Genomic DNA, 24,350 nt, shown 5'->3' on the forward strand with positions numbered 1-24,350 from the left:
AGAAAACAAACTTATGGTCACCAAAGGGGAAAGGTGGAGGGGAGGGATAAATTAGGAGTTTGGGATTAACATGTACACAATACTATATATAAGACAGATAAACAACAAGGACCTACTATATAGCACGGGGAATTCTACTCAATACCTTGTAATAACCTATAATGGAAAAGAATCTGAAAAAGAATGGATATATGTATATTATAACTGAATCACTTTGCTGTACACCTGAAACTAACACAACATTGTAAGTCAACTATACCCCCATATAAAACAAAATTAAATTAAAAATAAATAAAAGCATTCAAAGCTTCTGGCTCCTTTACGGAAAGTGGATTGAAGAGAAACAAGTACAGAAATGGAAGGATGAAGGATGAACACATGGGGCTGTCCTGTCCTGGAGTCATGACAGTGAAACAGAAGAGTGGCTAGAAGTAAAAGACGTTTAGATGGTAGAAATCCTATGAAGAGGAGACAAGAGTTAAGGAGGACGTAGCAGAGGGCAAGAGGAAGATGATGATAAGCTCTGTATCTCATTTATCAGAAGGATGGGCAGAGGGCCATCCAGCACACCGGAATCCGTATTTACTCTCAGCTGTTCTGTGTTTGAGTTTTTCACTCCCCATGTGTATAGCAAGGCTCTCCCTTGTCAGAGCAGCGGGAAAGTTGTTGGCAGTCTTTCTTCTCAGTGTCTATAGTTCTGACTGGCTTTTCCACGGAGCCTTCTCATTCTCAGGACTGGAGGCCGGGACAGGGAATCAGACACCAGGCTGGAGCATGCTAGGCTGTGATTGCTGTAGCCAATGTCTCCAGACTGATCGTGGCAGAGGGCTGGCAGCTGGCTCCCCGCTTGGCCGCCCTCGCAGGTAAGCAAGGTGCCCTCTCCTGGTAGAAAGAGGCTTCTGGTTTTCACTTGAACATTTAAAGCAAGTTGCTTTGTGGACGGGCTGGTATCTATTAGGTACTCTGGCAATGGTGGCTGTCAATACTTTTGAGTCTGTGGGTGGATACTCTCTCGAGAAAAATCATCTACGTTCATGTGCACAAAATGTTCATTCGATGTTACAAAGTACACAGACCCACTGAAGCTGAATCACAGACCCAGGAATGGTTAGAAATATCTGAAATTCTATGACACGTAAGTCAATCAGGTCCGCTAATACCAAACTTCACCACAAATGATGCGGGAAACACAAAGGAAGGACCCTTACCCCTGAAATAAAAACTAGTAAAATGAGCCAAGACTCTAATCCAAAGTGTCTCCCCATAAATAGCTGTAGAAGAGCTGTGACAAAGCACAGGTCTGCTGTCAAAAGACCTGAGTTCAGCTGAACCACACGTGGAGGCTCATGAAAAAATCAACTTCTCTGAGATTCAGGGATCTCATTCTAAAGCAGGGTTAATAACAACTGTCCCTGCCTGATAAAATCTTTGCATGTGGAAATATTTAATGTCTATACATTTCTGTAGACGTTCTTATTTATAGATTTATTCAACTCTTACTTAAACCAATTTTCAAGGCCGTCACTTCACTGACCCTGGACTGGGAATATAGTCATCCTAGGGTCTTAGCTGCTGGTACCAGAAAGTGCTTTGTGCCTTACAACTGAACATTCGGGCGTTGTGTGAACACAATCTGTCTCTGTAAATGGTACATCCACAACATTTTTGCTTGTTTGTTTTACTCTAAATATGTTACCCAGGTTTTGAATTGCATCACTCATTTACACAGCATAATTAAGGCAAGTTACCCTTGGACTTCAACACACTTACATAGCCCTATAAAGTCACACGGAAGTATCAAGTGTGGGCACTGAATCTGACCCATTACAAAGGGAGAAGGATATTGTCACTTACCTCTGTCACTGTCATAGAGGTATGCAAACTTGTCCCATTGGTAGTACTCAATCAAGCTGAGAAGTGCTCCTTTGAGGTCTGGTCGCATCTGAATGACAAATGGATGGGTACCATCTGTCGGGAAGCTGGGAGTGATGAAGGATACATGGAGCGTCCCACAGAATGACGTGATGGTGTTTACAGACTTCTTGTCATAAAATCCAAAAATTGCATATACTCCTCTTGAAAACTGGGAGCAGACTAGAAGAACAGGGGAAACAGAAAGGATAAATCACATGCATTTGCTTGAAAGTAAATGCCCTTTTGCATAAAATACAAAAGAATCAACATATTGAAAAATACAGAGAGTTGATATCAATAATTCATCAAATTTTTGAGCGCTTATTTACTTAACACCCCACTTGAGGAATTCAAAGAATTATAAAGCATTAAAAAATAATTCTGGCTATGGGACTACATGAAACTTAAAAGCTTTTCCACAGTGACAGAAACTGTCAACAAGTTTGAAAAGGCAGCCTACTGAATGGGGGAGGAGATTTTCAAATCCTACATCTGATATGGGGTTAATATCTAATATGTACAAATAATTCGTACAACTCAACTTCAAAAACAAAAACAACCCAATTAAAAAATGGGCAAAGGACCTGAACAGACACTTTTCCCAAGAAGACATACAGATGGCCAACACATACATGAAAAGATGTTCCACGTCAATAATCATCAGGGAAATGCAAATCAAAACCGCAACGCGCCATCACCTCACACGTTAGAATGGCTGTCATCCAAAAGACAACAAATAACACATGCTGGCAAGATATGGAGAAAGGGGAACCCTCGTGTACTGTCGGTGGAAATGGAAATTGGTGCCGCCACTATGGAAAACATTACAGAGGTTCCTCAAAAAATTAAAAATAGAACTACCGTACAATCCAGCAACTCCACTTCTGGGTATTTTTCTGAAGAATAAAAAAACCACTAATACTGTACCCTAATGTTCATAGCAGCATTACTCACAATAGCCAAGACATGGAAGCAACCTAAGTGCCCATCAATAGATGACTGGGTAAAGAAGACGTAGTGTATGTACACAAGGGAATATTACTCAGGTATAAAAAGTTAAAAAAGAATAAACTCTTGGATAGATCTGAAGGATATTGCGCTAAGTGAAATAAGTCAGACAGAGAAGGCAAATCGTGTATGCTTTTATTTCTATGCGGATTCTAAAAAACGGACAAACAAAAAAGAATAAACATAACAAAACAGAAACGGAGTCATAAATACAGAGGACGAACAGATGGTCACCAGAGAGGAGGTGAGGGGGTGAGTGCAACAGGTGAGGGAGCTGGAGAAGGACAAACTTCCAGTTTCAGAATAAATCAGTCACGGGAATGAAACGTACGTTGTGGGGAATATAGTCAATAATACTGTGTATGGTGACAAACAGTAACTAGACCTATCTTGGTGATCATTTTGTAATATACAGAAATAACGAATCATTGTGTTGTGCACCAGGAACTAACAGAGTGCTGTTGGTCACTTACACTTCAAAAACAATACTGATGTGTATAAAATGGATGACTAATAAGAACCTGCTGTATAAAAAAAAATAACATAAAATAAAAAAAAAAAACCAACAAGCAAACTCACAGAAAAAGAGATCAGATTTGTAGTTATCAGAGGTGAAGGCTGGGGGAGAAGAAACTGGATGAAGGTAGTCAAAAGGTACGAAATTCCAGTTCTACATGATAAATAAGTACTAGGGATGTAATGTACCACGTGATAAATGTAATTAACACTGCTGAATGTTATATATGAGAGTAGTTAAGAAAGTAAACCCTAAGACTTCTCATCACAAAGAAAAATTTTTGAATTTTTCTTTTATTTTGTATCTATATGAGATGAATGTTCACTAAACTTATTGTGATGATCATTTCATGACGTATGTAAGTCAAATCATTCTGCTTCATGCCTTAAACTTATACAGTGCTGTATGTCAATTATAACTCAATAAAACTGGAAGAAAAAAAAGAATATATACACATTCTTATTTAACAAGCCATGTAAGTATAAACATATTTTAGGACAGCCCCATAAAAAAAAGAATACAAGTAAAAATCATTAGTTATAAAGAACAAACTGCAATTACCTGGGATTTATACATATTCATAATAACTCATTCCTTGTATTATCTGATATTTTTTAAAGGCTTTATCATGCTAATAACGCTTTTATATACAAGATCGGCGCGCTCATGAAAAGTTCTAATGCTGAGCAAAACCTCTTTAAGAGAAGATGGATGCAGGGCTGGTACCACACACAGAAACATGTCACCCAAAAGGGACATCTCTCACCTTGAGAAACGCAGTCAAGGAGCAATTGTGTGAAGCTCAGAACTCCTATTTTTTTAAGCTTTCCCACGGACTTAACTCATCCCATGTGTTCTACTCCATGCAACACAAAGAATATTATCAAAATACTTTGGCATAGAATCATCATTCTTTAAAAAAAAAAAAAAAAAGACAATATTCTATTTGGAAGTCCCCACCACTCCCACGATCCCTTGTTCTCTACCAGTACTTGTATTTCAGTGAAGGACCTTCTCCCAATCCCTCCGCCACAGTCAGACCATCACTAAGTCATGGTCATTCTAATACCTAAATATACTCAAAGGTGGTCCCCTTATTTCTCTCTCCATACCAACCATCCTAGTTCACTGATAGCATATACCATGTATCTTGGGCTTGCCTTGTGGCCTGGCATGGTACATGAACTCATTTATTTCTTATGCTAACCCTCGAGGTAGGAAAGATTATTATTCCCAAATTACTGATAGGAAAATTGAAACATAGGGAGATTAAGTGACTTACCCAAAGTCAGACAGCTAGTAAGAGATGCTGTATTCAAACCCAGACAGGCAGATTCAGAGTCCACACTCTTAACTAATGGATAATATTGTGTCCCTAACTCGGATTACTGGAATACCTACCCAACTTTCCTCCTTCAACCAATTATGCCCCTTCCATTCACTTCTCCACAATATAACCAGAATAATTTTTTGAAACACAAATTTGATCCTATCTCTCTGAGAAGTAAGGGTGCTTTGTCCAAGAATAAACCCTGCAATGCACAATACAAACCACACATGGCACAGCGCTTAAGACAACCAAGTCAGGTCAACCACATGCTTTGAGGGAATGAATAGCTGATATTTTTAAATCTCAAAGTTCATTTCGATCCAAAACATGAAAGTCAGCTCTCCAGTGACATAATCTAACAGCCCAAAACATAATACCAGGCAACCTTGTAAATTTATTAAATCTCATTTAAAGGATAAGGCCAATACTATCATATTTCATTTTATTTTACTCACAAAAATAAATGGTCTATAGAAAAAGTAGATTTGTTTAATGAATAAGAGCATTGCTAAAATACATAGATTTGAATAGCCAATTGCAGACAATCAATAAATGATGGGCAATAATTTTTAATGACTATCATGTGATATGAAATGAAAGGAAAGCCAGATTGGCCAGTTCTCTGAGTGGCCCTTATTCATCAGATGTTTCAATTTTCCTCTAAATATTTATCAATCTTCAACTCACTTCTGCCTTTCTAACATAAGATGTTTCCTGGGATTTCTAGGTTATGTCTGTGTAATGGTCGACCGACGTCTTTACTAACAACCTTCTGCAGAACAGACTAATACGTCTCAGAAAACAGCTGTACGTATTTCTTTACATTTACTCTAATACTTTAACATAAAGCAAAGATGAGATTCCCGGCTTTTATTCATATTTATGTTTTTGTCCTCATCTGAGAACAGATGTTGAAAACCACCTTTAATGTGTTTGACTCTGCTCATTCCTGACTTACATGAAAAATCCCTTTCACTGTTCAAACCCTTCTGGGCAAACTCCGCTGTGATTTCTTATTTTATGCACGGATGTATGCATCCTGACGTGCATATCTTAAATCTTAAGCTTGTTCAGAAATTGTTGACTCCATAGGACGTATAAAAATGAGAAGTTGCTCTAAAATGCTCTCTGGGTCTGTTTTATTTCATTTCCTGCAAAGTGTTGGCATGTCGTCTAAAAACTATAGGGATATCAGGCAATATGATTTATTAATGAGACCTCCACATCCATCCTCAGTGAAATCGCCTGGTAAAGGAAGGCACTGTTTGAATACACAGTCTGAATAAGAAGCCATATCTTTCATTTCCCATTTGTTCTAGACTCTGGAGTGAGTTGTCAAGGGGCCTCCTGGCTGTCGTGACCATCTGGAAACACCTGCCGTTGGCCCAAGCATGGGCACGAGCTGCACAAGACTTCATCAGAAATGAAAATTCACCTAACTCAGAAGGCACCTTTTTGCATGCAGTCCAGCTAATTCTCCAATGACCATAATTGTGGAACCATGGCCGTCCCCCTCCTGACTATCTCAGCCACCTCTCAGCCTTTTCCCCTTGCCCGTTATCTCATCAGGGCACATATTCAATTGTCCACTTGCCTACAGCTTCTATTTTCCTAGATATCTGTCTCTGTGTCGCTTTACCACACACACAATGAACAGCCATTTGGTCGGCATTGCTCACCTACCCTGACCTCATGTCTGTCATTCTCCCTGTCCCCTCAAATGATAAGTATATCATTGCGTTTACACCCAGGACTCAGTCAGAATGCTGACCTGAGCTAAGGTATTTTGCTTACCCAGTTTGCAGTGACCATCTCAGGATGAAAATCTGAGCGTTGTATTCCTAACACTCCATCCCCCAAGTACCAGCGTGTTCGCGTGCTAATGCTGACCTTCTCCCCAATACAGCACAGATACAAGATCCTACTGACCTGAGACACAAGAACATTAGTTCTCTACTTTGAAAGGACTCCTCCTCTGATTAGAAATGAAATTACTCTTTTTCATCTCTACCTTATTCTCCAGCAATACTCCAAAATTCAAAGTCATTTCCCTAACTTATATCCATCCTCAAAGAAGGAAGATTTACTAACACTAGCAATATTCAAATGATGTGTCATAGCTCTGGAAACAGTTTCAAAAGAAAACTTTCTAAAATGAGTTAGATAATATCACACCCCATATATCGTCACCTTGTTCTGTGTCACCTCTGGGGGCAGAGGAAGGAGGAGAAAGCTCTCAGTTTCACCTCTAGATTCATGGCCCTATGAAACACTATTACAAATTTCTGAATAATTATGTTAATTAGTATTAGATTTGCATGTATGTCTTAAAACTCTAAGCTAAATGTAAGGTTGTTCTCACTGAGTACGACTTTAATTAAATATTTAATATCAACTTTGAGAAACTCAGCAAAAGCAGGTCCTTTTAAAAGATACTTTAGGGCAAACAGCAGAAATGACCATCTCCTGGGTGTAGATAACTTGCTGATTATTCCACTTTTTATTACAAGCCCAGGTGATAAAAGCCAATAGCAATGCTGATGCGGTGCCTCCAAGTCACATCTTTTTCTCTCGGGTCATTCTGCTTATTGGTGCTGCTAACGTAGCACACTCCATACAGTCTGGAGAACCCTGCATGGTTATTAAGTAGAAAGAGAGAAGAATAGAGCCTGATGTATTTTTGTTTAACATTTTTTTATATTTAGAAGTTGCCATTCACTGCTGTGAGACCCACAGTCTGCTTCCTAAGCAGGAACGGTGCTTTGCAGTTTGTGCAAAGTCTTGTGAAAGCTTCATCACCAAGCAATCCTGAGCTCAAAATTTGGAGAGCGAAGAAAATCTCTCTCATCGTTCATCACACAACTTCTGGCGTCATCTCCTTGTAAACAGTGACCCCAATTTTACTACCGAAATCTCCCTTAAGATCCCCGAGTCACTAAACCTAATAATTTTTTCTCAGATCTAGCTTTCTTGGCCCCTTTGAATTTATTAATCAAAAACTTGATTCTATGTTTCCATACAAAATTTAAAATTATTTGTTCTCGTTCTATGAAAAACGCCATGGGTATTTTGACAGAAATTGCCCTGAACCTACAGATTGCCTTGGGTAGTATGTTCATTTTAACAATACTAACTCTTCCAGTCCAAGAACACGATGTATCTTTCCATCTGTTTGTGTTGACTTCAATTTCTTTCATGAGTGTCATACAGTTTTTTGTGTACAGGTCTTTTACCTCTCTGGGTAGGTTTATTCTTAGGTATTTTATTCTTTTTGATGTGCTGGGGTTCAACATCACTAATCGTCAGGGAAATGCAGATCAAAACCACCATGAGATATCACCTCACACCTGTCAGAGTGGCTGTCATTAAAAAGAATGCAAATAACAGGTATTGTTGAGGACGTGGAGAAAAGGGGACCCTCATACACTGTGGGTAAGAGTGTAAATTGGTGCAGCTGCTGTGGAAAACGACATGGAAGCTTCTCAAAAAAACTAAAAATAGAACTACCATATGATCCAGCAATTGCACTCCTATGTATATATTCAAAAAAAACCCAAACAAACAAAAACACTCATTCAAAAAGATACGTGCACCTTGTTCATAGCAGCATTATTCACAATTGCCAATATATGGAAGCAACTTAAGTGTCCATCATCAGATGAACAGATAAAGAAGCTGTGGTACATATATACAATTACTCAGCCATAAAAAATGAAATGTTGCCATTTGAAGCAACATAAATGGAATTGGAGGGCATTATGCTAAGTGAAATAAGTCAGACAGAGAAAGATAAATACTGTATAATATCACTTATAGTGGAATCTAAAAATACAACAAACTAGTGAATATAACAAAGAAGAAGAAGGCTCACAGATGTAGAGAACAAACTAGTGTTTACCAGTGAGGAGAGGGAACGGTGGAGGAGCAATACAGGGGCAGGAGATTAAAAGGTACAAACTATTAGGTATAAAATAAACTACAAAGGATATTTTGTACAACATGGGAACTATAGCAAATATTTTATAATAACTACAAGTGGAGTATAACCTTAAAAAATTGTGAACTACTGTACTGTACTCCTGTAACTTATATAATACGTCCATCAACTGTATTTCAATTAAAAGAAAAATATCTGGCCAAAAAGAAAAAAAAACAACTTGCTTCTAGAAATGCTCTCTCTTTCCACTGCTACTAGCAGTGCTCTCGTCCAATTCCTTCCCCACATGGCTACCAAGTAAAATGATATCATCTTGGTGCCCTTGCTCTCCCTATAATTACCTTTCACTCTTTCCCCCTATATCCCAAATTAAATCTATCCTTAGAGGTTTCATCCCTTTAAACAAGGCTAAGTTCAACTTTTTATGCATGCTTCCCAAACCTTCATATCACCTCTGTTGTCTCCCTTTATCTATTTATTTACTGAACAACTTATACTGTAAACATTCAGCGTGACAAGCATGGGGTTAAGTTTAGAAAATGCCACAGGATAGATACAGTACATTCTCTTTTTTAAAGTATAGTTGATTTACAATATTAGATTGCTTTCAGGTGTATAACATAGCGGTTCAGCATTTTTATAGATTATACTCCATGTAAAGTTATAAAATAATTGCTATATTTCCTTGCACAGTACAATATATCCTTATTGCTTGTTTACTTTATACATAGTAGTTTGTATCTCTTAATCCCACACACCCATCTTGGCTGCCACCCTTCCCTCTCCCCACTGGTAATCACTAGTTTGTTCTCTATAACTGTGAGTCTGTTTCCATCTTATAATATGCATTCATTTGTTTTGTCTTTTAGATTCCAAATATAAGTGATAACATACAGTATTTGCCTTTCTCTGGCTGACTCATTTCACTAAACATAGTACCCTCTAGGTCCATCCATGTTGCTGCAAATGGCAATATTCCATCTTTTTTATGGCTGAGTAGTATTCCATTGTGCGTGTATATCTATATCTCTATATATTCCGGTATATAGATATATATACACCACTTCGTATTTATCCATTTGTCTGTTGATGGACACTTAGGATGCTTCCATATATTGGCTATTGTAAATAATGCTGCTATGAACATTGGGGTTCATGTATCTTTTCAAATTAGTGTTTTTGTTTTCTTTGGATATATACCCAGGAGTGGATCATATGGTAGCTCTATTTTTAGTATTTTGAGGAACCTCCATACTGTTCTCCATAGTGGCTGCAGCAATTTACATTCCCACCAACAGTGCAAGAGGGTTCTCTTTTCTCCACATCTTCACCAACATTTGTTATTTGTAGACTTTTCAAAGACAGACATCCTGGCAGCTGTGAGGTGATATCTTATTGTGGTTTGACTTGCATTTCCCCATTGATTAGTGATGTTAAACATCATTTCATGTGTCTATTGGCCATCTGTATGTCTTCTTCTGTATGTCTTCTGCCCATTTTTTAATCAGGTTGTTTGTTTTTTTGAGTTGTATGAGTTGTTTATATATTTTGGATATTAACCTCTATTCGGTCATATCATTTGCAAATATTTTCTCCCATTCTGTGTGTTGTCTTTTCATTTTGTTGATGGTTTATTTTGATGTGCAAAAACATTTAAGTTTAATTAGGGCCCATTTGTTTATCTTTCCTATTGTTTCCTTTGCCTTGGAAGACAGATCCAAAAAATTATTGCTACTATTTGCATTAAAGAATGTTCTGCCTATGTTTTTCTTCAAGGAGTTTTATGGTTTCAGGTATTACAGTTTAATCTTTAATCCATTTGGGGTTTATTTTTGTATATGGTGTAACTTTTCTAATTTAATTCTTTTACATGTAGCTGTCCAGTTTTCCCAGCACCACTTATTGAAGAGACTGTCTATTCTCCATTGTATATTTCTGCCTTCTTTGTCATATGTTAATTGACCATAGGTGTGTGGGTTTATTGCTGGGCTCTCAACTCTGTTCCACTGATGTACAGATCTGTTTTTGTGCCAGTACCATGCTGTTTTGGTTATTGTAGCTTTGTAGTATAGTCTGACATCAGGAAGTGTGATACCTCGAGCTTTGTTCTTTTTTTCTCAAGATTGCTTTGGCACTAAGGGTCTTCCATATAAATTTTAGGACAATTTACTCTAGTTCTGTAAAATATGACATGGGTATTTTGCTTGGGATTGCATTAAGTCTGTAGATTGCTTTGGGTAGCATGGACATTTTAACAATATTAATTCTTCTAATCCAAGAGCAAGAAATACCTTTCCATTTCTTTGTATCATCTTCAATTTCCTTCATCAATGTTTTATAGTTTTCAGAGTATAGATCTTTCACCTCCTTGGTTAAATTTATTCCTAAGTTTTTGAGGGTTTTTTTGATGTGATTTCAGTGGGATTGTGTTCATGCTTTCTCCTTCTGATAGTTCATTATCAGTGTATAGATAAGCAACATATGTCTGTATATTAATCTTGTATCCTGCAGTTTTGATGAATTCATTTATTAGTTCTCATAGTGTTGGGGTGGAGACTTTAGGGTATTCTACATATAGTATTATATCATTTGCAAACAGAGACAGTTTTACTTCTTCCCTTCCCAGTTGGATGCCTTTTATTTCTTTTTTTATCTGATTGCTGTGGCTAGGACTTCCAATACTATGTTAAGTAGAAGTAACGAGAATGGGCATCTTTGTCTTGTTCCTGATTTTAGAGGAAAAGCTCTCAGTATTTCACTGTTGAGTATGATGCTAGCTGTGCGTCTGTCATAAATGGCCTTTATTATGTTAAGATATGTTATCTCTAACCTATTTGGATGAAAGTTTTTATCATGAATAGACGTTGAATTTTGTCAAATGCTTTTCCTGTGTCTATTGAAATGAACATGTGATTTTTATCCTTTATTTTGTTAAGGTGGTGTATCACATTGATTGATTTCTGGATATTAAACCATTCTTACATCCCTGGAATAAATTCCACATGATCATAGTGTATGGTCTTTTTTTATATATTGTTAAGTGTGGTTTGCTAATATTTTGTTCAGGATTTTTACATCGATATTCATTAGAGACGTTGGCCTGTAATTTTTTTTTGTAGTGTTTTTGTCTGGTTTTAGTATCAGGGTAAATTAATGGTGACCTCATAGAATGAATTTGGGAGTGTTCCATTCTCTTGAATTTTTTGTAGTAGTTTGAAATAGATAGGTATTAGCTTTTCTTTATATATTTGGTAGAATTCCCACTGTGAAGCCATTTAGTCCTGGACTTTTGTTGGCCTGGAGTATTTTTTTAACTGCAGTTTCACTACTAGTGATCAGTCTGTGTAGGTTACCTATTTCTTCCTGATTCAGTCTTGGAAGATTGTATGTTTCTAGAAATTTGCCCATTTATTCTATGTTGTCCAATTTGTTGGCATATAACTGTACAGAGTATTCTCATGATTTTTTGTATCTCTGTGATATTAGCTGTTATTTCTCCTCTTTCATTTCTTATTTTGTTTACTTAGGTGCTCTTTTTCTCTTGATGACCCGGGCTAAAGGCTTATTAATTTTGTATATCTGAAAAAAAAACCAAAAACAAACAAACAAAAACTCGTTGATTCATTTCTATTGTTTGTTTGTTTGTCTCTATTTCATTTATTTCCTGTCTGATCTTTCTTATTTCCTCCCTTATTCTGACTTTGGGCATTTATTGCTCTTCGTTTTGTAATTCCTTTAGATGGTAGATTAGGTTGTTTATCTGAGATTTTTCTTGTTTCTTAAAGTAGGCCTACATCACTATAAACTTCCCTCTTAGAAATGCTTTCGCTGCATACCCTAGATTTTGTGATATGTTTACATTTTCATTTGCCTCAAGGTATTTTCTGATCTCCTTTGATTTCTCCAATGATCCATTGATTTTTTTTTTGGCGGTACATGGGCCTCTCACTCTTGTGGCCTCTCCCGTTGCGGAGCACAGGCTCCAGACACGCAGGCTCAGCAGCCATGGCCCAAGGGCCCAGCCGTTCTGCGGCATGTGGGATCCTCCTGGACCGGGGCATGAACCCGTGTGCCCTGCATCGGCAGGCGGACTCCCAACCACTGCGCCACCAGGGAAGCCCAGTAGGTATATTTCTGATGTGTCTGTGGGAGGAGTTGAGCTCCACGTCCTCCCACCCCTTCTGCCATCTTGATCTCAACCTCATATAGTACAGCCTTAGCTGGAGTTGACAGCTTAACTTCAACCCCTCACCCTCCCGTGCCGCCCTGGAGAACTTCTAACTCTATATCATTCCAACTAATTCCATACAAAAAGGAAAGAAAACCCTGAAAACATTATCCTACAAACCATGTCTTCGTACTGATTTTTTTTTCCTTTCTGCTCATGGCACCATAACACTTGCCATCACTGATTTTTGATATTTCAGAATAATTAATTCATTACTCCCCTTGTCCTGATCATGGAGCCTATAGCCATCTCTGTTTTGTGCTATGACACTCATTCCACATTAATCACGTGTTTTTAAGAACCTCCAAGGTTACTGTTCTGGGTATGGGGAGATAGCTTTTAAGCGTGCCAGGTAAGGTCTCTACTTATATACAGCTTGTGTGGTACACTTCTTAAGTGTCTCTTGCATCCGTGCCTTCATTTTCTTTCTCTTGGTTTCTTCCCCACTTCCTCTATCAACTTCCTGCAATTCATGCTCTTGTCGTACGAGTCTTCCTGAACCACCACATAAAAGGCGTTCTTCCAGGATCATCTTCAAACTGTTTTCCTTCTTTTTTTTACATTCTATCTCTTAATGGTCTCATCTTAAAGGCCAAATTCCATTTTCCTGTGCAAATGTTTCCCAAACCTGAACCACTACAATTGTCTCCCTTTATCTATTTATTTACTGAGAAAAGATATACTGTAAATGTATTGTATATTATTATGTAGCAAATATACTATATAGTGTGTGTGTATACATAGTACAAATATATACTGTAAATATACTGCGTATGATTGATTTTTTTATTTTTTTAATGCATTTACTTATTTATTTTTGGCTGCTTTGGGTCTTCGTTGCTGAGCGTGGGCTTTCTCTAGTTGCAGCGAGCGGGGGCTACTCTTTGTTGTGGTGCGTGGGCTCTAGGCATGCGGGCTCAGTAGTTGTGGCTCGTGGGCTCTAGAGCGCAGGCTCAGTAGTTGTAGTGCACAGGCTTCGTTGCTCCGTGGCATATGGGATTTTCCCGGACCAGCGCTCAAACCTGTGTCCCCTGCATTGGCAGGCAGATTCTCAACCACTGCAAGGAAGCCCCTATGATTAATTTTTAAATCATGTATTTTCATGATCATTTCATATTTATTTCTTTGCTAGTATGATTTTTAATTATAATGATTAATTCTTTTAAGACCTCAAGTGTGAGTTTTCTAGAACAAAAAAAGAAACGGGAAAGAAATGCATAAAATATCACAGTTTTACATTGTTTAAAATCCTATAACTTTGATCTCAAATGTTAAATATCGTAGAAAAGTTATTATTCTGTATCCAAGGATCTTGGGCTTTGACCTTAGATGGAGCAGTCGTAGTGGTGAAAACTGACAATAACCAAGGGTTGGATCCTGCTTTGCTATTATCCAGTTTGACTCACTTGGGCAAGTTACATATTTCACTCTGTGTCAGCTCAGCCAACTATAAAGGAAGACAATAATGTTACCCACCTATTTAATTTGGGATGGGGCTGCATGAAAGAAAAAATAAGCTCCAACAGTGCCTTGAACTCTGGGCTAACTGAAAGCAGAGAACGAAGTGTTATTTATCTCTAACTGCATAGCCTATCCCGTATTTGGCACAGATGAGGTACTTGGCAAATGTCATGTAATAAAATAGCAATTCTTCCAAGAAAAGTGTCCTTCTTACCATCAACTGAATATGATTTTCCCTGAATCGTATCACCATCAGCACTCTGCCCTTACCTCCGTTATGGCATGAAACACAGTATATTTAGTGTGTGTATGTGGCGGGGGGGCAGGGTCGGTGATCTGTCAGCTTCTTGAGAGTAGTGGTCAGTGTGAGAACAGGATAAGAACACCCGACGCAGAAGCCCAGCTCCATCCTTCTCTAGTCACCCAGCGGAAGAGACACTGAGCCTGTGCCCGAGGTCCCTAATCTAGTGAATGAGGATGTTGATTCCTATCCTGCCTTCCTTGCAGGGATTCTGGAAAGTTTAAATTCGATAATACAGAGAGAAGTGCTGGGGAAAATATAAATCATTAAATAAATAGGTTAATGACAACAAGTCCAACCATAATGATTTGTGTATCCTCTGCAATACCCAATTCAGGAATTCTCACAATTATGTTATCAGATATTTGTTGAATGAATGCATGATCTCAACTAACTGTATAACCAAGAAATAAAACAGTTTTTATAATGAAATTTCATTTCTGGGGTATTTCTGAAATCATAACAATATTTTCTTCCTCAACTATCAGACTGCAAGAAATTCAGCCTATCATTTCCTATAACAGGAAAAAAAAACCCACAAGTATGAGTCTGAGAAGACAATCTTTCGAATCTTGGTGAAATTTAATTATTTCAAACTTTCAAAATACATTTTATATGTGAAGAAGTTGTACCAAGTGAGGTGATGTTACCAGCCTGAAAAAATAAGTAGTGCAGGATACAACTAAAAATGTAAACGAAAGAAGTGAACTTCTTTGTCTTGGACAGACATCCAGTAACATATTTTGCACTTGAAAATATCCTCAGGGATTCTCACAATCTCGAATTTCTTACTTATATAATGCAATGGAATTGTTCAAGCCTGAAAACTTATCGTAAGCAACATTTAATCCTTAAGAAAATGCAACTGTTGGAACATATGGGATTTGGAACATTTGGTTTCCATATAAAAATTTGGGAGAATGTGAAAAACAGAACTGTCATTCTCTCATTCTTGGAAAATGTAAGTAAATCAATACCCTGTTCTCATAATGAAATGGAGTAAAACTATATACTCTCTATTAGAGGCTATTATTTAAAAGTTTACATATCTACTGAGGCACCTTCTTTTCCCATTAAGTGACAGAAGACAGAAGGATTTCACTCTCAGCAACTGATTGTTCAGCATCTCTCCTACAACGCTCCTCTCCTTAAAAGCCGACCCTCTGCTCGTCCACTCCTGTCTCCCAGAGGCCAGCACAGTTCCTGGCATAGACGCGCAGTTTGCAGGGAGTGCCTGAAACACTCACTGATTCAAAGGCAATGCGAAGAATAATAAACACGCACCACGACATCTTCTATAAATCGCCTCGCTGATGACTCCCCCTAGAGCCCTGCCACAAATCATTACTATGAGAGATCACTTCTCCTCTGCATGCATTTTTATCCCATTTTTCCTACAGATACCAAATGGGATGCAGCAGCCTCGCTCAGTAACAGAGAACTAGGAAGTTGCGATAACACATTTTTCTTCCCCTCTAACAAACATTTACCCTTCCTGACCTGCGTGCCATGTTTGCTGAATGGGGTGAAATGTCACAAGTTTATTGCCGTAGCCCACATTATATGCCGCTTGAAAAAAATCTATAACATTTATTCTGGCTTCATCCATCATCTTGAGAAAGCAGACAACAGGAGCACTGGCAGCTATAGGCAATAACTCGCAAGTGGATTTTAACGATGGGCTCTGGACGCGTAAATGAAAGAGAATCACCTCTGCTTAGGTAACACGCTGTTTCACAAAAGGTAGTACCATTCTTCATCCCCTGGACGTGTATATCCTCCTCATAAATACACATAGCTCTATCCTCTGAAAGTCCTTGCCTGACTTAAGCTCTGGGTAAGTTATGGGCACTGCATGCTCTGATCCGACTTGAGTGTGGTGGGTAAAGGGTGCCGGCCGCAATGTCTGGAGGCCTGGCTTCCAAATCCAGTGATGACCCCAGCCAGCTCTGTGCTTCTGGAAGACTGCAGCTTTCAAACGTCTCGGTGCCCTCAGAGGTCTCCTGGAGCTCAAACTTGGGCCCGTGTGGCCAGACTTCAAAGAGGGAAATTATACAACATGTCAGGTGATGTGTGTTTATTATTCATCACGTCCTTACTCATGGAAAATGAGTGTGGGAGATGCAATACATTTTCTCAGACGAATTCTACCATTTTCTGCATGTTTCATTAGTCTTTTCTCCTTTTTCTCTTCCTTCTTTTTAAATTTTTCTCCTTTCCACTTGTCAGCTTTCCTCTTCTTTTTATTTTTTTTAACTTTTCTACTTCATGTTTACCTGTACCTTTAGCGTACCAGGGACACCCTCAGCTACACAGCCACTCTTGATCGTGATGGCTGAAAAAATTCTACTACCTGATTGCAATTAAAATGTACAAAATCGAAGGATCTTATTTTTACCAGATACAGATTTGATGATATTTCAGCACAAATAAACATGTTGACTTTTGTGATCAAAACCTATGTTTAAAAATATGATTGAAAAATAATTGAATATAAACACTTCTTAAAAATTGAAAATTTTTAAAATTGAAAAATGAGAAGATTTCTACTTAATTTTTTTGAGTCGCGTGACAAAAAATGCCTGCGCTTTATAGCCTTATTTGTCTGCACGCTCTCACATTGGATCTGATACCCCTCTTGGCTGTGAATGGCTCAGAGTTTCTGAGGCTTTCATGAACCTTCTTGCTCAGCTTATTTGTTGGTAAGCAACAGGATTTCTACCTATAATGCCTCAGCACTTATGCATTAACCCATATACGTTTATAGTAAGTCCCCTACATACGACCGAGTTCCGTTCCGAGAGCACGTTCGTAAGTCCAATTTGTTTGTAAGTCCAACCAAGTTAGCCTAGGTACCCAACTGACACAGTCGGCTATCTAGTACCGTAATGGAATAGGTTTATAATACTTTTCACACAAATAATACACAAAAAACAACACAAAAAAATAGAAAACATTTTTAATCTTACAGTAAAGCACCTTGAAAAGTACAGTAGTACAGCACAACAGCTGGCATCCAGGAGGGGCTGGCATCGAGTGAACAGACAAGAAGACTTACTGACTGGAGGAGGGAGGTGGGTGGGAGGTGGTAGAGCTGAAGAATCGTCAGCAACAGGAGATGGAGGGAAAGCTGCCATTTCACTCACGCCTGACGCTGACGGCACAGGTTCCGGTTCCTTGCTGGATTCAGTTCTATCTACCCCCTTGAAAAAACGATCCAGTGATGTCTGGGTAGCAGCTCTTTTTTTCTCATCATAGATAACATGGTAGCACTGGATTGCATGCGGAACAGACGCTGCGACCTTCGTGTACCTTTCTACCTTCAGGTCCTGTGCCTCAAAAACTAACAGTGCCTCCTCAAATGAAGAAAATCCCCTTGCCATTTTCTGTGTCGTGAATCTCTTCAGTTCTTCAGTTACTTCTTCTTCCTCTTGTCTCTTTTCATCCTTTCCCTGGGCCTCCAATTCCCGGTGCTTCTTAGCAGTACCAGCCACTTCACCGCTGCTTTTGCACTTGCTTCCAGACATCCTGATCTTGAAATAAAGATACTGTGCTACTGTACTCTACACAGTCCGTACAGAAAAGTACACAAAGGCACAACCACTTGCAGAGGCTGCAGGCACGTGACAATGTACACCAGACACGTGAACTAACTTATGTGACTGGACGTGCAAACTCACGTTCACATCTTTGAAAGTTCTCAACTTGAAGGTTCGTATGTAGGGGACTTACTGTATTAAAAGAGGAAACATTTTTGAACGTCATATAATGAGCAATTTTATAAATGTACTAAGAAACACTCTGAAAATCCCCACAGTGCTAAGTCCCTAGAGGAATTAACGTCAGCACAGTGGACTCACTTTCAGTGCATTGGTCCTGGCACAATTAGGACCTAGGCCTTGGTGAGTAAGCATGGTATTTGGCTCTGATGGTGTGCAAAGGGTCTGCCTGCTTCACTGGTACACCCCCATCGATAAGAGGAACAAGGATAGAGCTGATGGTGTGAAGAGTTCCCTCTAGAAAGGATTAGTAACTTACTGATGTTCTGGCCCTCCGATTCACGTTTTTTTAACTTTTATTTTATATTGGACTACGTCTGATTTACAGTGTTGGGCTAGTTTCAGGTGCACAGCAAAGTGAATCAGTTATACATACACATGTATCTATTCTTTTACAAATTCTTTTCCCAGTAAGGTTATTACAGAGTATTGAGCAGAGTTCCCAGGGCTATACAGTAGGTCCTTGTTGGTTATCTTTTTTAAATATAGCAGTGTGTGCATGTCAATCCCAAACTCCCAATCTATCCATTTATCTTAATAACATAAATGAAATGTGTGTAACTCAAAAACAGCAAGAATTAACTCACACAAATTTGAAAAGTATATTCGTTAAAAGGTTATCATTTCCCTTCACTCTCTACGTTTCCCAGAAGCAACCCCTGCTGGCAGCCATTTGGCTGGTACACGTCCACATTTGTAGCTCCAATTAGAGTATATTTTCTTTGTTTGTTTCAGTTTGTATTATGTTTTTGATTAATGAGACCACAGGGCAATTGTCTTGTGACTCGCTTTGACATTTGACAGAGAAATTGCTGGTAGAGACTTGGTTCATTCTTTTAAACCACTACTTAGTATTCCCTGGCTTGGATGTATCATCACTTCATTAACATTCCCTAACTTGGTATACATAGACTGTCATGAATTTTCACTCCTGCAAACAAGGCTGAAGCAAACATGTCAGTATGTGCAACTCTGTGCACTTGTGCTAGTATTTCTGCAGAACAGATTATTAAAATTGGAAATGCTTGCTTGAAGGTAATACTGGGTAAAATGTTCTTGCTATCAAATTATCACCCAAATATAGTGTACCAATTCACACCCCATCAAAATAAAATCAATTCCTTTTTTTTTTTCTTTTTTGTGTTCTTCACTCAGAGGGGATATGTTTCACCTTTTAACTTTTACCAATGGGATGCATAAAAATAGCATTTCATTGTTGCTTTAATAATGACAACATATTTTTGTACACTTGTGGTAGAAGGCATTACTCAAGTTTCTTTTTCATGTATTAACTCTTTTAAAATTCAGAATATCCTAATATATCCTCATTTTACAGATGACAAAACTTGAAAATAAGTAATTTTCTAAGAAAACAACTCTAGAAAATGATAGAGGGGGTGTCAAACCCAGGCAGCCTGACCTCAGAGCTTGTACTTTTAGCCAATGTACTTCTTACTGGTAAACAGAAAAATTTGGGTTTCCATCATTATTTGTAGGAAAATGCATCTATTTTTATATTTTCCTTTCTTAACTATTCCTGTATTTTGCACATTTTTTCCTATTAGCTTGCCATTTAAATTTTATGTTTAACCCTCTTTATATGTTAAGTTCATAGTTTTTCTTCCTTTTCCTTTCATCTTTCACTTTGTTTATAATGACATTTGTAACCAAATTCTCAGTCTTTTCTTTGATGACTCCTAGATTTTGTGCCTTGTGTAGTAAGGATTTCTCATCCTAAGATTTTCAAAATATTTTTTATCTTTGATTTCATAATTATCCTTTTTATAATAAATTCTTCTAATATGAATATTTGGATTTTATGCAAGGGAGAACTCCAACTTTGTTTCCACATAAATATTCAATTTTCCAAACCCTTTAATTTAATCATTTATTTCCTCTTAATTTTAATTTTTTGTCATTTTATTTTTTTTGATTTTTATTTATTTTTTTTATACAGCAGGTTCTTATTAGTCATCCATTTTATACATATTAGTGTATACATGTCAATCCCAATCTCCCAGTTCATCCCACCACCACCACCCCTCAGATGCTTTCCCCCCTTGGTGTCCATACGTTTGTTCTCTACCTTTATCATACTCTAAGCTTCTCTATGTGCTGGGGTCCATTTCTGAAGACAAAAACACATGTTTTAATTATGACACTTTTTAGGAAATTACTATTGCTTTCAATGTTATTTTGCAAAGCTTTCCTACCTATTGATTTATATTTTTTTTCTCCAAATTTTGGTTAGGCTTGGATTGAAATACAAATTAACTGGCAAAGATGAACATCTACAACATTAACTTTACAGCCAACCTCAGTTGACTCAGAACTGTTTATGTTTTTCAGCAAAGTTTTACAGTTTTATTCATACCTTACATACTTCCTATTAGGTTTATCCCTAGTTATTTTGTAGCTTTATTATTATTATTACTATTGTTCTCAGAATTTTGTTCTTCATAGTTTATATTTTAGGTATTACTAGTGGCCTGAAAAATCTATTGACTTTAAAACGATACCTTTATATCTAGTAATGTTATTGAACTCTCTAAACAGTTCTGTGAGCTTTTGTTTGATTCTCTTGGATTCTTTTATGTGGAAAAAACATTCTGGGGTAAAAATTTTACTCAACTCACCTTTGGGCCATTCTACTTGGAGAAATCATTTCTCCTTAGTTTGTATTTCTATTATATTTCTTAAAATAATAATTGAAAAGTATACCATTATCATACCAAGTATACCATTAATCAGGTTTCCATGCAATAAAAATTGAGTGAGAATTTGAATAACTATCTGGTATATTTGATCAATGTATATAATTAAACTCTTTTATACAGTCCATAATTCTTCCTTTCCCATAATATAATGGCTTTATAAAAGCCTATATTTTGTGTGAATAACTGTTTCACCTTTCCACTTCACTTTACTGTATGGTCCATAGAGAATGAAAAAAAAAATTGGAGGAAATATAATGCAAGTTACATAACATCAATATTTAGTCATTATCAATATGGTTCTATAGTTATTCATACCTTAGTCCCAGCACACCATAAGTGCAACAAGGCAAAGGAAAAAATAATTGGCCAAGCAATAAATCTCCACTAGTAAAGGCCAGAAGATGAAGTAAAACTATTCAGAGGGATGAAAGGAAGTGGACGACAAATGAGCTGAGAAGAGGCATTTTGGAAGAGAGCATGAGAGCTCAGTGTAAGTTAGTATGGCCGTAACTATTTAATTTCTATGAAAGATGAAGCTGAAAAATAGAAATGGTAGCTAACTGCAAGGAAAATATTAATATTGTACATATCTTGTGCTTTACAGCATAAGTTATTTCAGCTGCATATGATTACTGAAAATAGGCACATATGAATTCAGTTAAAGTCTTCATTTCAAAGATATCTCAATGAGTGGATGTCTTGCTCTAGAGCACATGTGCAACTCTGTACCTAAGTCACAGCATAAACAGAAGACTGGCAATTTTTAGGTGGCTAAATTGAATGCAAATGGTGAAAACACAAAGCAGAAGCAAAACTCTCTACTGAAATGCGAACTACTCAGTTTGTCTGCTGGCCTTTTCCAGAGCTCCTGGAGAGTGACCAGACCCCTAGTGGATTATGCTGGGGAAGCAAACAAGCTTGGGAGAACAGAACTCCTCAAATAGTTTCTCAAGGAACCAAAGAGTACGGTCTGCGTTCAGAACGTGTCAAGAACAAAGCTACAGTGTATTCATACTTCAATAAGGATGACAATGGGTCTTTCATCAATGGGAACAGTACAAAGTAAGTATTAGCACCAAACTGAAGAAAACGAAGGCATACCCTCTGAACCAGTTTATACACAAAACTGCTAGCCTATGCCTGTGAAATTGTTCTTTCGGGGGTATTACCAGCAGAGAGCAATGACGTATCCAGCCAAGGCTGGTGTTTTATGAACGCTAATCTCGCAGAGCATCGAAGGCGACATGAATATTGATGAAGCAGCTACACATGTACGTAAATATAACTTTCTTTTACCCAACACACTTTATGCTCTCAGAGAATCACAAACAGGCATAGGAACAAATGCAATCACATGCTAATTTGATAAAACTTGGCCAAATTATCTGCGAAATTATATAGTATTTTTCATAAAATGAAATTTCCCTTAAGGTAAATTGGTGTGCTATATGGTGTGTTATCATTATATCATTCTATAACCAGAATCTACACTTTAATTGTGACAAAAAGGAAAAGCTTGGAAATAAGTACAGTGAGCCCGATCTCTCTTTGAAGTAATAGCTAAAACTTAGCCAAAATATGAAATGCCAGGAACTCTTCTTAGGGCTGACTATACCAAGTCATTTAATCCTCCCAACAACCAACAACTGACAGGCAGCGAAGTTAAGCTTCCCAAGTTCATACAGCCAGTGGTTGTGGAGCCAGAATTTGAGCCCAAATTGTTTGAAACTAAACAGAAAATGTCACTCAAGAAACCCTGGGAGGGTTTGTAAATAAGTTCATTTGTATCATTTTTTTTCTTAGATTCCATGTATAAGTGATATCACATGATATTTGTCTTTGTCTGACTTACTTCACTTTGTATGATAATCTCTAGGTCCATCCATGTTGCTGCAAATGACATTATTTCATTCTTGTTTATGGCTGAGTAATATTCCATTGTATATATGTACCTCATCTTCTTTATCCATTCCTCTGTCAATGGACATTTTAGTTGCTTCCATCTCCTGGCTACTGTAAATAGTGCTGCTATGAACATTGGGGTTGCATGTGTCTTTTCAAACTATAGCTTTCTCCAGATATATGCCCAAGAGTGGGATTGCTGGATCATATGGTAATTCTATTTTTAGTTTTTTAAGGAACCTCCATACTGTTCTCTATAGTGGCTGCACCAATTTACATTCCCACCACCAGCAGTGTAGGAGGGTTCCTTTTTCTCCACACCACAGAAAGAGACTCACAGACACAGAAAACAAACTTATGGTTACCAAAGGGGAGAAGGGGGTTAAATTAGGAGTTCGGGGGTAACAGATACACACTACTATATATAAAATAGATAACCAGGACCTACTGTATAGCACAGGGAACTCTACTTGATATCTTGTAATAACCTATAAGGGAAAAGAATCTGAAAAAGAATATATATATAGCTGAATCACTGTGCTGTACACCTGAAACTAACACGACATTGTAAATCAACTATACTTAAATTTAAAAAATTTAATTAATTAACTAATTACTTTAAAAAAAAAAAAGAAACCTTGGGAAACATAGCACAGTAGATGAGAAAATGAATTCCAGAGTCATGACAGATACTTCAAGTGAAACAGATATTAGGGAAAACAATCTCTCCAGCCTTTTACTTAAAGCTATATTCTAATACATATCTTAATATAAGGATCTAGTGTGTGTGTGTGTGTGTGTGTGTGTGTGTGTGTGTGTGCAGGCACATACTTACAGGCTGTTCTTTAATATGTTTCCAAACAGAAATTTACCACCTAGAAACTTTATCTATAGATATTTATATTTTTTGTAGCTTCTATCTTTACCGTAACTTTTCTGTGAACAAGACCCAAGAAAACAATTCTAGGGTCATAAAGTAAGTGAAGATACATATTTATATATGAATTTAGCTACATATCCAGGGCTTTTAAAAAATCTTGTATCTCACTCTTATTTTCTTAAGTATTTCTACAACCAGCACAAAATGAAATGGGGTATGGCAGGAATCTGCCTATTGTAATCCCCATATCCACATCAAATAATTAGGCAAAGTCTTATGAATTTGATACCTCTAGATAACTGTAACCTGTGATTTAATATTTGTAAATATAACATAATGCTTAGGGCACTGACCTGCCTGTAAAGGCTTTCTTTAC

At 37.5% G+C, this 24,350-nt stretch overlaps 1 protein-coding gene across 5 annotated transcripts in view; it reads right to left on the bottom strand.

Annotated features, from left to right (window-relative positions):
* Positions 1–24,350, bottom strand: part of GRIA2 (glutamate ionotropic receptor AMPA type subunit 2) — a 161,111-nt gene that overhangs the window by 75,320 nt on the left and 61,441 nt on the right. For all 5 annotated transcript variants that reach the window (XR_010943237.1, XM_067737091.1, XM_067737089.1 and 2 more), the window contains exon 3: positions 1,855–2,094. Coding sequence is in view for 4 of the 5 variants with exons in the window: in XM_067737091.1 (XP_067593192.1) it covers positions 1,855–2,094 (240 nt within the window). In the remaining variant the exon portion in view is untranslated. The remainder of the gene's footprint in view (positions 1–1,854; positions 2,095–24,350) is intronic.

This window comes from Pseudorca crassidens, chromosome 4, assembly GCF_039906515.1.
Source record: "Pseudorca crassidens isolate mPseCra1 chromosome 4, mPseCra1.hap1, whole genome shotgun sequence".
Lineage (NCBI taxonomy): Eukaryota > Metazoa > Chordata > Mammalia > Artiodactyla > Delphinidae > Pseudorca > Pseudorca crassidens.